Consider the following 14,857-nt stretch of genomic DNA (forward strand, 5'->3'; position numbering starts at 1 on the left):
GCAGCACTGGCACATGGTTTAGTAAAAAAGGGCTCTTCTAATATAATCTCCTTGTGGAGGGGGCATCTGATAGCTGCTAGCAAACAAAAATAGCTGGAATTCCTGATTTCTGCAACACTGCCAATGGGGGGTTTGGCTGCTCTTCTGGGAAGATCAGTGCTTCTGAGCACCTGGCAGGTTGCACAGTGGGTTGAAGTGCCACCCACAGCCTTCCATGGGGACCAGGAGGCTGAAGGGATGTGTGTGGCTGTGAGGAGGCCCAGAGAGTGGGACTCACCTGATGTTAGTTGGTGAGTGTTATTTCCTGTTTATTCCCCATGGTCTGGAGCTTCAGAGACCAACTTGGCCACTGTCTTAGGCATGCCTGATAGCGATCATTGTAATCAGTCCCCAAGGCTCATTCAGACATTTCTATTCACTCCTTTTTGAATTCTGCAGAAGCACAGATGGATGTTCATAGGTTAATTGTGGCACTAACACAGTGCACAGAAGCATGAGACCGTCTCAGCAGTTTTTATTTGGGTGGAGCTGCCTTAGAGGAGCTCCCATATCCCAGTCAGCTTTATTTCACGTGCCTTCTTGTGTGGCTGCATCCCTTTTGCTGTGCTGTGCAATGTTCCCACAATGGCTTTTGGTCTAAAATTTGTTTTATCTGGGACAATCAGCACAGCTCTCATATCCTACAGCAGCCATAGGAGGACCATCCTAAAACTCCATAGTTTCTGGCACTATTTTAGATGATTATGTTTATCCCATTGCTAATTTAAGAGACTAAGTCTGCCCATAAATAGGATGTTTTATTGTTAACCTGACTGTGTATTTTTGTGGTTGAGGATGATTATGCCAGGTGAAAGCACTCCTCAAATTAACTCCTACTTCTTCCTCCAAGCTTGGTTTACCAGTTGTGTTGCTGGTTTAATAGGTACATTGGAGGATCCAGAATTGCCTGCTGAAATTACAAATAGCCTCAGAGCACTGTTGGTAATTACAGCTGGGGAGGCAGAAAGGAGAGTATTTCTCTCTTCCTGTAGCTGCTATTCTGCCTCTCGGGCTGAGTAATTCCTCTGATCACTATGAGCACAAACCTTTAATTGAGTTGGTAAAACAGATAGTCTCCAAATTTCTGGCTTTCTCCACTCACTTTAGGGGCCTATTTTTTGTTTGGTGCCCCACCTCTGGGTTATGGCATGGAAGAAGCTTTCATTAGTGGTAAACAGATCCTTTGTGCTTGGCCAGCTCACCTGCAGCTTTGCAGAGAGCTGTTTATAGCAGAAGGGCATGGACAATTTGCCTTTTCTTCCTTTAATAAGACTGTCCTGAAAAAAATACATAGTTCATTTAAATCTTGGTTGTGGTCATTCTTACTCAGAACCAGTTTGAGAGGTGGTGACCTGAGGGAGCAGAAGGTTCCAGCACTGCAGTTAGATCCCGTCCATCTGTTCTCATCCCTCTTGCTCTGCTCATTGTAGGATTGTGCCCTGCAATAGGTTCCGTGATAAGAAAGATCTCTGACCTCTTACATGATGGGGAAGCCATTGAGTCCTCTCGTAGTGTAGCAATGTGGAAATATCTTCCTTCTGGCACCCTCCTGAGCTTGGGAGGTCACTGATGTATCAGCCAGAGCATGGCAGCCAGAGAGCAGTGGTGATTTCTGCCTCTGATCCACAACTGGAGGCCCCCACAGCCCCAGTAAGTCTGTCTTAACAGCTACACTTAGACACGTGAGTCTTTCATGTCACTTGTGCTATAATAATTAATACTGCTCTATTTCTAAGGCACTTGGCAAATATTAATTAATTTTTACTGCACCTGGGAGAGTTGGGTAATATAACAGTATCCTCAGCTGGCAGGCTGTGAAGCTGCAAGGCAGAGTGCTGTGATGGAGGCTTGGGACAGCAGGGAGAAGAGTACAGGCACTTCTGACACCTTTATGCTCCTCAGAGGCTTTTGCAGGCAGACGGGCAAGTGCTGCCTGTTCTCTTGAGTAACCAAGTGACTTTGGTGCAAGGCTGAGCCCAAGGGAATGCCCTCTGAGATGGGGCTGAGGAGTCTGAGTGCAGCACTGAGCATCCACAGGTCTGCAAAGCCTTGGGGTGCTTTGTGATCTCCCTGCATGTGGTGTGACAGCAAACGTCTGTGCACTTGTGGGAGTGGGGGAGTTTTACTGTGTGCAGAGATGAACGTAAGGGTGTGTTTCTAAGGCAGAGTTCGATTGGACTTAAAAGCCATTTTATAGCGATGCCTTGGTAAGTGATGCCAAGCAAAGGGGGTGGGTCCGTATTCAGAGCACTCTCCTAAAAGAAACCGTGCTCAGAAGGTATAAATGATCTGTGCCTTCCTGTACCGGGAAGGTGCCGGCTGATCCCCTGCTGCAGCGCTGGCTGGCCCCTCACTTTAGCCTGCAGTGCCACCTTCAGCCTGGCCAGGTCGGCACAGCCAGCCAGGGCTCCCTGTCTGCTTTCATCTCTATCAGGTGTCAGGTCCCTTACTGGTGCAGGGCATGCTCTGCTTTCTGTGTATCCTGTCTGTCTGCCCCTACTGGGGCATTTCTCCTCAGTGGACACGGATCTTCTGCAGGAGCTGAGCAGCGTTATTGGAATAAAAAGCTGAGACAGCAAATCACCAGTGAGTCGTGAGAAGGGCAGTGATGGGGCTGCTACTGTACCCTGCAGATGCCCTTCTGCCTGGGTGTACAGATGTTCAGCCAGGAGCAGCAGAACTCCGTGCAGGCTGTGTGTGCTGAGCTTGGTCTGAGCAGGTCCATGTGCTGGTCCCATGGTGGTGGTGGACTCGCTTGGATGGCTCTGTGTGTGTGAGCAGGAGGTGGGAGCAAGTGCAGGGCCTCACCTGGCTGTATCCATCTCATCTGGCTGCTGGTTTGGTCCCTCTCCTCACTCTGCCCAAGTCTCTGGCTCACATCTCTCACGCTGGGGTGCCCGGTGTGTCCCGGAGCTGCTTGGGAGTGGTGCTCTCAGGATCTGCTGCTGACCTCGGCGCGTGGCCGGGTTCTTGTCCCCCTGTGCAGGAGCTGACTCTGCCTCGGTCGATCCCTTGGTGCTGGAGCAGTATGTCGTGGTGGCCAACTACCAGAAGCAGGAGAGCTCCGAGATCAGCTTGTGCGTGGGCCAATTGGTGGATATCATTGAGAAGAACGAATCAGGTACAGAGAGCCAGGCTTGGCAGAGGGCTGCAGGTTTGCTCTGCACCTCAGAGCCGGGACAGGAAGAGCAATCTTGTACTGTCGGTGTCTTCTGTAATAGGAAGGGAAGTGAAACATCCTCAGGGCACTTCGCAGGGATGTCCTTGGGTGGTCAGCTTAAGTAGAATGTGAAGGAAGCTTCAGTCTTCTGGATTTCTGCATGAATGTGGACAGGACTTAAAGATTCTCTCTAAAGGAAGGGTTTGATTACCTGCTGTGCTGAGCACTAGGTGTCATCCATCTTTTAAGCTCTCACTTTACGCTTCTTTGTGCTGAGAAATGTGGCTGATGGGTCCTTTGGCCAGAAGGCATCCCAGGGCTGGCAGACTGGTTTTGCAGATAGGGGTTGCTGGCCATGGATGACCCACTGTGCAGCTGCAGCTCCTACCCACCTCCAAAAAACAGTGCTGTACAGCACCCAGCCCTGTGCTTGCTATGGCTTCAGCAGGCTCTTATCCTCTGCAGAGGGAAGGTGTTATGTCATGGGTCCACCTTCTGGAGTTCATTGAAAAGGGGAATTTATTTTCTGAAGTCAATACAAGTTGCCGAGGGAGTTTAAAGGTAAATTATGAAAACAGATTTTAAAATTCCTGAAGCCCCATCCCAAGAGGATTAATTGAACCACCAGCTTTTGGAGAATGAGGAAAATAAAAGGAACCCTAAAGCAAGTGAAACCTATTAGCACAGCCAATTGAACAGGTATGGCGAATCATTTATGTATGAGATGTCAGCTCTGATTTTTTTCCCTTCCATACAGGTAGCTGCTGCTTCCCTCCCTGACAATCTAGTTGTCTTTCTAAATGGCTCGCTGGTGGGACTCTGAGAATAATGCCTGGTTGTTATTTTTCCCTCTGAAGACACAAACAGCCTGTGCTGCTCATAACTGAGGAGCATGCATTTATTTTGATTGGACACGCAGGGAGGCCCAGGATTGCTATGGCCTCTGTGGAGCCGGCCAGGTTTCCACTGGGAGAGCTCACGTTTTAATCCTGCATTTGCTCTTAGCTTTTAAAATGTGCTGTTTCCACAAATGTAAAGAAGGCGAGAGCACAGCAGGAGTCAGTTATCGATTTGCAGACAGTGTATTCATCTCTGCTAATTAGACTGGGCTTGCTGACCCATGCTGAGGGAAAATGAACCATGAAGGGGAAAAAAAAGGAAAGCAAACGAGGTGGCTGGAGTCATTCAGCTCTCAGAGTCTGTCCTGGTTTTTGTGGCTGTGGGGAGGGAACCATGCACGTAGATATTATAAAGCTGCAATTCTCCTTTGCTGCTGTCTGCGCTTCTTTTCAGATAGCACATGGTTCTGATGCTTTGGGGTGAGCTCAGCCTCTCATGTGGCAGCACGGTGGGGGCAGAGCCCCACAGACTCACAGTTGGTAGGAAGGGATGTGGCTTTGGGTTGCTGCCCTTGGCTAAGCCAGCTGCTCTTTTCTTCCCAGGCTGGTGGTTTGTGAGCACATCAGAGGAGCAAGGCTGGGTGCCAGCGACCTGCCTGGAGGCCCAGGATGGTGTCCAGGATGAGCTCTCAATGCAATCCGATGAAGGTAAGTAAGAGGTGGCTGGAGACAACTGTCCCAGCTTCTGTCTGCTGTGCCGAGCAGCTTGCAGGACTATATGGTTCTGTCTGACCTAGTGAGAAAAGCCTTGGGAGGAACAAAGGCACAGGTGCTGCAGTTACGTCTGCCCTTAACAGTCCTACCTATGCAGTGCTGTACCAGGAGTGAGGCTGGTGGATATTGGCAGTATAAATGCTGCCTTTTCTGTTCCCCCAGAGGAGCTGAAGGTGCCTCCTGCAGGCAAGACCCAGTCCTGCCATCACATCTCCTTTACTCCCAGGGAGCACTGGAGGAGGAGCAAAGGTCCTAGGACAATTCCTGTCTTCTAATCTCATGCAGAAAGTAAGAGCATGCATGAGCTCGTGCTGTGAGAATAGCAAAGTTGCAGCTTTTCTGTGCAGTAAAGCTGTACAGTAAATCCAAAACACTCCTGGAGAACACATCCTTCCCTTCAATCACTGTATGTTCAGAGCAACGCTGCAGTTTGCTCAGCCTTTTGCCTGGGGAGATAGAGATGGGAGGGGGCTCAAAATGGGGTGGGTCCCTGGCAGGGTCCTAGTGGGTTCAGTCTCTGCCACTCTCTGGTGTCAGCCCTGTCTCCTCTTAGACCTGAAGTGCTGTCTCCTTATGTCCTCTCTTATCCTCCTGCTTCCCTGATGTGCTCTCCCCAGTCCCATGGAGATACTGGTCTCTGCCCAGGCATGTTGGCCGCCGTCGGACTCTTGGGGACTTATACACAAGTGGATGGGGTCAAGGTGGACTTTGTAGAGATGTGTTTTGGCTGTGTTCGTTTTGTGCCTGGAGCCTTGTTGTGTGCATGTTGGATTGCTTTGCATGTGATGAACTTGGCTTGTGTCAGTGCTTGGTACACGCTGTATGTGCTCCTCAACCTTCTATCAGGCACATTCATGTCTACTTCTCTTTCCTCTGCCAGCTATTCCTTCTAACGTTTTTAGGCTTGTTTTGGGTACACAAGCTGGAGTTCCTGCTTTCTCCCAACACATTTATGCACATTTCTTGCAACTGCTGCCTTGGACCCTGCAAGAGCAGTCCCTGCTGTGAGCCATGGCTCTGGCGTTGGGAGCTCAGCCGGCACCAAGAGAAGAGCCTGCCTGGTTGAGCTGAATGGGACAGGATGTTTTCTGCTCTAATTCACTTGCACAAAGTGGGTGGGGAATGAGATCTTCCTACAGCTTTGCTCTTCTGAGAGGGCAAAGACATGAGAACTGTGTAGTGGGGATAGAAGAATGTCCAGAGGTGTGGGTTTTGGAGATAGTGGAAAGGGCATTTTGTGAAAAGCCTATTGTAGCACTGCTTAAGCACAGAATTCCAAGCTTTCTTGGGTTTCATCCAGAAATTATAGGACCAAGTGAGGGAGTAGATGGATAAACCATTCTGTCTGACAAGCTGTCCATATGGCTGTTAAGATATTTACCCTTCTCCTTGAAGGGCAGAGCATCACTGTCCCTGCTTCTCCCAGCAGACACTCCAGGCCTACTACATGGTTTTGGGTAATCTCTTGAGGAACACAACTGCTGAATAGGGAAATTCATGTAGACTTGCTGCCATAGAGCAGCTCGAGAGCTGTGTCTGAGAGCACAACCGTATGTGTGGGGCTGCTTCCTCAGGTCTGTGGAATTCCTTTCCCTGTATGGCAGAGAGGTAGATAATTCATGTTGAGGAGAGTTGTAATTGCTTTCCCTCCATACACTGGGGCTAACACTGGAAGGACTGTATGTGTAAAAGGGCAAAGGGCCAGCTGTCCAGTTTGGATGTCTTTTCTAGCCCCAGAGGACTACGTTTTTGGGAGCAGTAGCTATATAGGAGAGCAAAGGCAAAAAGCAACTGGAAGAGAAAGCTTGAGCAATGCATGACAGGGATGAAAGGAAAAGAAGGGGCATTCAGTGCCTCCTCAGGCTGGCTGTCAGTGTGTCTATGAAAGTCACAAAGCTTACGTTTCAAAATGCATCCAAGTTTCTTTTGACATACATTTCACCGACATTTCTCTTCCAAATGGTTGTGTATCTTTGTGTGTTTGCACCTATGTTACAAGAATAGCAGTTCATAGAAAGCACGTTACCACTGATAGAGTTCAGCTTTCAGTAGAATGTATCTGTGAAACTGCTTTTTCTTTCCAACAGAGGAGAAGTACACGGTTATTTACCCATATACCGCCAGAGACCAGGATGAAATGAACCTGGATAAAGGAGCCGTGGTGGTGGTGATCCAGAAGAACCTGGAGGGCTGGTGGAAAATCAGGTGCTGTCTCTGCCTCTTGCACTTCACTGACAATGCAGGCTGTGCGAAGCAGAGACCCCGGTACCATCCAAGGCAAGGCTAGGGCATCGGAGAGGGCAGAATAGCAGAATTCATTTCTCTCCAACCCTACGTATTAAAGCTAACTGAAATTCAGTGCTTCAGCCAAGTGTAGTTGTGGTTAAACATCTTTAAAATCCCCTAGTTTCCTGTGCTGAGGAGGTGGACTGCATCACAGCATCACATGCCCCAGCAGCACAAAGGGAAGCGGTATAAGGGCATTAATGTTACATCATGCCTCGCTGATAGGAAAAACAGCGAGTATCCTGGAGGCAGGCTGGATCCTCTGGCTGTGCTGGGAGGTTCCTGTGGAGAAGAGCCATTCTCTTGGCCAGTTCTGCTGTGTACAGGGTGTGCTGAGGCCAAACACTCCCGGTCATCCCAAGCTGATACTTGTTTGCTCCCAGAAGCTCATTTCCACTTCTCTGTGATCATGCAAACAGCTGGACTTGAGCAGGGTGGGAGCATATGCCACCATTTTCTTAACCTTATGCTGAACTTGTGGTATTGGCAGCAGCAGAGGCCCAGAAAAATGTCCATTGACTGTTTGAGCACAGGAGAGCTGCCACGAGAGCTCTAAAGGCAATTACAAGCTCAGGAGCCTGTGCCATCTGAACACAGTGGCTGTAGCTCAGCCAACAGGAGAGCCTTTGACGCTGGCTCAAGACCCTTGAGCATGGCAGGAAAGCTCCAAGGATGTGGTTTTTCAATCAGGTCATGGGCTGGTTTTTATCCTAAAATGTGCAGATGTAGAGCAGGGAGTGGATCCAGGTTGTGTTTCATCCAAAAAACAGGTACATCAATCTTAAGAGCAGAGCCCTCTGGTTTTCCCCTTTGCTTCCCCTGCCAGTGCATTTCATTCCTGAACTGGTTCCATTGCTGAGATGAAAAGAAACTCGGGCTTCACGCTGCTCCCAGCCCTCTTGTTGCAGTCACTCACTGCTGCAGCTTTCCAGGTGCCCATGGGATAAAGAGCCTGATTCTGAGCAAGTTCATTTCACCCAGGTCATTGCTCTGACTCTGGGACATGTGGTGGCCCCGTGCTGCTGCAGTGCAGTGGGCTGCTCCATTGTGCAGGCTTGTGGTGGTACCGTGGCTCCATGCAGTGACACTGCCATTGTCACTGCAGGTACCAGGGCCAAGAAGGCTGGGCTCCCGCCTCCTATCTGAAGAAAGGGAATGGAGAGATGTTCTCACAGAAGCTGGGGTCTGGCTCCTCCACTCATTCCTGTGCCTTGGATCTGGATGGCATCACCCGGCAGCAGGTCGTCACCAGCCGAGAGAAGGATGGGCTCGCTGGCCAGAGGGATGGGAGGTTTGACAACCGTCCCCTGCCCAACGCTGACATCCGCCGCAGTAAGTGGTGGGTTGGGAGGATGCTGGTGGTGGCTGGGTGTCAGCGCAGCCTTTCCTGCACACTTCCAGGCAGCACAGCACAAAAAGGAGGCAGGAAGCTCTGCAGGAAGGTCTCGAGGTGGCACTGCCTTTCTGTTCCCTTTTTTCACTCCCCTTTTGGAAAGTCTTATGGAACCAAAAGCTAGATCCTCAACAGCATCTGAAATTCTTCCTCCACAGAGTCACCGAAGATGAGGCAGAGACCCCCTCCTCGCCGAGATCTCACTATAGTAAGTGTATTCTGAGCCCTCCCAGAGGCTTGGAGACCTGAAGAGGGAAGGCATCATATACGATGCCTCATTCTTGTTTGTTGTTTTTGGGGTTTTTTTAAGTATCTGCTTACTGTTAAAGTCATCACTGGAGAGAGAATACTGGGATAGGCAGTTCCTGCTTTGGACTAGGCTACCTGGTTGCTCAGCAGGCCATTGGTCTGTGCACACATTGTGCTTTTACAGAAGGTGCAACATACTGATGGGTTTTCCTTTTTCTTTTCATAGCCACGTGGTTTGAACCTGCCTAAACCTCCTGTCCCTCCTCAAGTGGAAGAGGAATATTACACCATTGCTGACTTCCAGACCACAATCCCTGATGGCATCAGTTTCCAGGCAGGAATGAAAGTAGAGGTGAGTCTGTCACCTGCGCTCCTCGCATCTTCACTTCCCAAGTCCCATTGCTCTGGGACCTCTTCCAGGCAGGAGTTCCCTTTACAGACAGAAAATGCCACAGTGTTCTGAGTGGTAACCAAGTACAGTGGTGTATGTGATGACCTCTGGACACTAACACTGAAGGCTTTCCTACGACAGGAAACTTTGGAGTCCCTGGTGTTGTTGTGGCCTTCTGTCCCACAAGTATCTGAGCTCATAGAAAGTAAAACTTCCTGACAAATAGGAGGTATAGATGGCATTCTTTTTCTTAATTTAGGTCAGGTGGAACACTAAAAGCCCAGAATTGCTTACTTGGCATAGCTGGTTTTGCTCACAGAATCCCTGTTGTAGATGTGAGTTTGCTTTTCAGACTGTACACTGTGCCTTTCCCATGGGGGTTTTTCTTCTATGGTTGCCCTGGTTTGCTCATCCCATGTCCCAGTCCCACTTCAGGAGTGCACTGAGCCTGCTGGCTGCTGTTCAGTGCAGTGACATTGGGTTGATCGCTCCAACAGTGCCGCACAGTGGCCAATGACAGCACCCAGCATCCCAGCTGTGTCTGCTGTAGCATCCTTGACTGTGGCTATTTCAGTCCTCAGTCACACAAGTCCCCTTAGCAGGATTCCCTCCTGTTTGGATACCAGTCATGTTTTTCATGCTGAGCTGAACATGTAGTTGAAAAATATTTGTTTTCTGGATTTTCACGTGATTATATGGTATTTGGATACCGAGTTAGGGAGGCAAAAGCCTCAAATGTGTGTGTCACTGTGATGTTATTTCAGAGATACCAAGCATCTCCTTTTTCACAGAGTTGCATGAGTGCACAACTGAGGTTTCCTTTCCTCCTGCAGGTTATTGAGAAGAACCTGAGCGGCTGGTGGTACATTCAGATTGAGGAGAAGGAAGGCTGGGCCCCTGCTACGTTTATTGATAAATACAAGAAAACCAGCAATGCATCCCGGCCCAACTTCTTGGCTCCGCTGCCCAGTGAGATGGCTCAGCTCCGGCTGGGTGATGCTGCAGCAGAAAGCAGTGCCACAGAGGAAGCAACGGGACCATGCAGGCCTCTACCAGAGGCTCCTCCTAATGGCATGGATTGTGGTTTGAAGAGGACCAAGGACTGGAAGGGGAAGGAGGCTACTGAGAGCGGGGACCTGTCCTTGGCTTGTGGCTATGAGGAGATCTCAGACCGGGATGTGGAGGAGAAGCCCAGCCTGCCGCCCAGGAAGGAGTCCATCATCAAGTCAGAAGGAGAGTTGCTGGAGAGGCAGAGGCCTCCCCCCAAGCCTCCAGGCATGATTTTGCCCATGATCCCCCCGAAGCAGTCAGCAGCCCCAAAAGACAGCAAGAAGCCGGAGCTGAAACCTGAGAAGGGCAAACTCTTCCAGCTGAAGAATGAAATGGGGCTGGAATGCGGACACAAGGTGTCAGCCAAGGAGGTGAAGAAGCCAAACCTCCGGCCCATTGTCAAGCCAACCAAGCCAAAAGCTGAGCCTATGGAGGACAAGCCTGAGCCGATCACTCAGAACCCCTTCTTGAAGTCAAGACCTCAGATCAAGCCCAAACCCGCCGCAGCCCCTCGGACTGACCCTCCTCCAGCTGATGACAAACTGGACATTTGCAGCCTGCGGAGCAAACTGAGACCTGCCAAGTGCCCAGAGAAGCCCCCTGAGCAGGACACCGCTGCCAGCGAAAGCTCCTGCAGTAACCCTGCAGTTGCCCCAGAGGCTTCTGGAAGGTTTCAGGAACGACTGAGCATGGAGAGCAAAGCCCTTCCCAAATCCCCCCCAGGCCCAGCTGTTGCCCCAGCTGCCCGGGATCCTGTACCACAGCGCCCGGTTGTGCCACCCCGCCGGCCTCCACCACCCAAGAAAACAACGTCTCCTGTTGCCAGCTCTGCACCTGAAGCCAGGGCATCCCCACTGCCAGGGAGGCCCATGCTGGTTCCCCCCAAAGCCAGGCCCTTCCTGTCTGCCGCCATCCAAGACGAAGCCAAAGTGAAAAGCAGCGTCGGCCCAAAGGTAATATCCAAAGCAGTGGAGAGAGGGGAAGGCAGGGAGAGGACGTCAGCCCCCTTCTCCAACCCGGATGTCTCCAAGGAAGCTCTCTACGTGGCAGTGGCAGATTTTGAAGGCGACGAGGAGACGAACAGCTTTAGAGAGGGGACTTTGTTTGAAGTGCGCGAGAAGAACAGCAGCGGCTGGTGGTTCTGCAAGGTCCTGACTGGGGGACCCTGCTGGGAGGGCTGGATCCCTTCCAACTACCTGCGGAAGAAGCCATAGCCTGTCCTCTGTTTACACGGTTGGAGGTTCTCTGTTCTTCCACCTGAATATTTAATTAGCATCTTAATTTATAGTTTTTTCATAAGGCTGGCTTTAAAAATAATAATAATAATTGAAATCCCATACATTCCAGCTGATGCCCCTCTCCTAGCTGTGGGCTCCCTTCCACTGCCCCGAGCTTCTGCTCTCTCTTGGCCTGGCAGGGCAGCCCTACACCTGGGGTACAGGGACCAGCACAGTTCTCCATGCTGGGGAGAGCCTTGGTAGATGGGTTTTGCCACCTGTACAGGGGATTCAAGAAGCAGCATCAGCCAGTTTGGTTTGGCATCAGTGAAGGAAATGTGGCCTCGTGGATGGATATGCTTTTCACTGAGGTTAAGGGTCATGTTGTATGTCATATTGCTTAGTCCATGTGTGTAGCAGAGTCATATAGGAGATGTGGCAACTAGAGGGGACTATTGCTCATAATGGTGTGTCCCCATAGCTCTGCATGCATGTGCAGACATGAACACAAGCTGGAGGTACTCCAGGCTCTGCCTTGCTTTCCCCTGCACGTGCAATGGGACAGTCCCACAGTCCCTCCCCACTCCACGATGACAAGTGTTAACTTAAACATCCTCCTGATGGAAAAAAAGAATAAGAAGGAAAGAAAAAAAAGAAGAAACTCATACAGGTGGCAGGTCCTCTCTGCTGACCCAGGGCACGATGCAGACTGTACCTTGCCACGTTACAACCAAACAAGAAGTGTTTTGCTTCAGTAGCTGAAGAAAACTATGCAACACACAGAGAACCAGAGTGAGCCCAGAAGCCCTGGGAAGAAGGATGCTTTGCTTCTCTTCTGACACAGTCTGCCCTGCCTGTTGGACTAATAGGGGACCACCTGTTCCCGTGACCCACAGAGCTTCCCAGGGCTGGCAGGCAGCAGCCAAGTGGGTCTTCCAGTAGGTGCTGATCTTATCAAGTGCAATCCAGAATGTGGGAGCTCAGCTCCTCATTGCATCCAGTTGTGAGGTGTGTCTGGTGCTCAGGTGCTCCCTACGTTGTCACCCCCAGCTTTCTCTTGTCCTGTCCCCAGGTGCTTTCTGCTCACGCTGAGTGTTGGTTGGCTTTGGGGGCACTAGGTCAAACAGAGCCGGTTTTATTTCCATGCTGACACTGCTGCTTGCTGGGCCTGATCCTGCTGGCAGTGGTGTTTGTCCCAGCCGGAGAATGAATGTGGTCTGCTTGACTGCCTCTCCTCTGTGCCACTTTTTTCTCTTGCAGATTCAGAGCCACATTTCTCTCCCTTGAAGAGCTTCGTGCCCTTTGCTTATGTGGGTTTGTGGTTGACTAAGCCGGTGTGCCCTTTCTATTCTAATTGTGAGCGGAAGCAGATGCACTTCTGCAGCCGTATTGTTTGGCTGCTGGAAACAATTAAGGCTTTCCTTCTAATTTGAGGTTGATGGAGCTGAAGGCACTCTGCATGCCAGAGGAGTGCTACCTGTGCACATGCTGCCTTCCCTTGTCCCTGGGAATGTGGACTTAAAGATGCATCCTTCTATATGAAGAAGGAACATGGTGGTGCCTCTGGACAGGGTTGCGCTGGGAAGCTGATGGCGCGGTTCATCCCAGCCCTGTTGTAGCTATTGAGAAGCCTTGACCATTCCAGTGAAACCAGAAGCCCATTGGAGTTGCAACCCAACCCAGTAACAGAGCCACAGTAAGAGGTGTCGATGTGTTCCCTGGTGAGTTGCATGGTGGGTTTGGGAAGCAATGCTGCCTTGTCTCTGCTCTGGTAAAACTCCTTTGCTGCGGCAATGAGTGGGGCCAGGCTCAGGTAAGGCAGAGCTGCCCAGCATGTGTCCCTGTCCCCTCTGGCTGCTGGCAGTCACAGCAGGGTGACAGCAGTGTGTCCTTGTCCCATGACAGTGCATCCTTGCTCCCATCCTTGCTGAATATCCCAAACGTTTCTCTCCTTTCTCTGCTTTGTAGACCTCACTAATACTACTATTCTTCACCAAGAACAATGCTCTTTTCTGTTGCTTCCGTTCTAAATGAGGGCTATTTCTGCTTTCCTCCCAGACTGGGCCTCAGAACTGGTAGTGCTTCATTTTGCTGACACAAGTACTGTATTTGGCTCATCGAGCACATGACAGCATCGGTCTCTTGTTCCCAAAGAGCTTCCCAGCATCACAGAGATGTCATCCTCAGTGTGGCACTGGCAGTGGCCAGTTCTTCTGTCTGCAAAAGGACAGCAGCCCCAGGAGAAAGGTGCCAGGTGCCAATTTGGTGGCCACACAGGTGTGCCAGCCCTCTGTGCTTCTGTCTGGCTGAGCCCCAGAATACAGCGTGAGAAGGAGCAGGTTGGCCCAGGGTAGGTTGGCAGCTCAGCAGGACCCAGTGCCCTCCTTGCCCAAAGCCTGAGGACAGGCATGGGGGGGACATGGGGACCTGATGGTGGGGGCTGGAGGCCACAGCTGTGTCTCACTTGCTCTTTAAGCCGGTGTTTCTGTCCATGTCTCGCTGTACTACGTAAGCGTGTATAAATCTACATTACTGTGGGTGGGTGGGTGGGGGTGGCAGCGGAAGGTAGATGTAGCTGTGTAAATGCCGTATCTATACTTTCACCATTAGGGGTTGGGTTTTGTGTGGTTTTGGGTTTTTTTTGTTGTTGTTGTTGCTTTTTTTTCTTTTTTTTTTTTTTTTTTTTTTTAATTCAGTGGGGTTTGGAATTTTTGTTTTTATTTGGTTTTGGGGTTTTGTTTTTGTTTTTATAAGAAATAAAAAGAAACTGCTTGACTGGTTTCAAGCACCCTTGTGACCCCGTCTCTGCCTGCCATGTGTCTGCACTGCTTCGGGACCCCAGCTCTGCATGGGGACTGCTTTGAACAGGATGTAGGTATAAGGACATTGCAAGGTTGGTGACATCCAGGAGCTCTGAGCACAGGCTTTTGTTTCAGTCCTCACACCCACATGCTCTGGGGCCTGTGTGGCCATATGAATGGTAAGACTCAGGAAGATGCCTTCTGGCATTGGGCATGGTGCACATGCTGTGCTTGGTCAAGGAGCCTTTGGGCAGGCTGTCAGTGCAGGATGAGGGTAAGTGCAGGGGATAGGAGCAGGCAGGGGCCCTGCTTGCCCTCCCCAGGACTCACACAGGTGTGGTACAAGCTCTGCAACTTGCAGCAGGAGCCTATAGGCATGTCACAGGCATCAGTCCCCCACATAAAGCTGGGCAGTGCAGCCTATGAAGAAGCATTCAGGCATCCATGGCTACTGTCAGTTTCCTTCACCACCTGCAACTCCTAAGAGTTGGAGTGCAGACAGTTCAGTATGACTGTGCCCTTGCCAGCACAGAGTTGTGAATGAATTCAACCACTCCACACCACATCTGAGGCTGCTGGCCTGCTGTCTGCCTGCAGCTGGCCACAGTGCAGGATATGAACAGCTACAGTGCATGTTGGCCTCTCTGTTAAATAAAAC

The 14,857-nt window shown here is 50.6% G+C and overlaps 1 protein-coding gene across 4 annotated transcripts in view; it reads left to right on the forward strand.

Moving 5' to 3' along the window:
* Positions 1–14,042, forward strand: part of SH3PXD2B (SH3 and PX domains 2B) — a 63,736-nt gene extending 49,694 nt beyond the window's left edge. For 2 of the 4 annotated variants that reach the window (XM_072348524.1, XM_072348525.1), the window contains 8 exons: positions 3,026–3,160; positions 4,642–4,746; positions 5,430–5,513; positions 6,900–7,017; positions 8,204–8,430; positions 8,650–8,699; positions 8,967–9,092; positions 9,965–14,042. In XM_072348524.1, the coding sequence (XP_072204625.1) occupies positions 3,026–3,160; positions 4,642–4,746; positions 5,430–5,513; positions 6,900–7,017; positions 8,204–8,430; positions 8,650–8,699; positions 8,967–9,092; positions 9,965–11,395 (2,276 nt within the window). In that variant the 3' untranslated portion in view covers positions 11,396–14,042. The remainder of the gene's footprint in view (positions 1–3,025; positions 3,161–4,641; positions 4,747–5,429; positions 5,514–6,899; positions 7,018–8,203; positions 8,431–8,649; positions 8,700–8,966; positions 9,093–9,964) is intronic. The other 2 variants (XM_072348526.1, XM_072348528.1) reach the window with 1 other exon arrangement.
* Positions 14,043–14,857: the final 815 nt, after the last annotated feature.

This window comes from Excalfactoria chinensis, chromosome 13 (genome assembly GCF_039878825.1).
Source record: "Excalfactoria chinensis isolate bCotChi1 chromosome 13, bCotChi1.hap2, whole genome shotgun sequence".
Taxonomy (NCBI): domain Eukaryota; kingdom Metazoa; phylum Chordata; class Aves; order Galliformes; family Phasianidae; genus Excalfactoria; species Excalfactoria chinensis.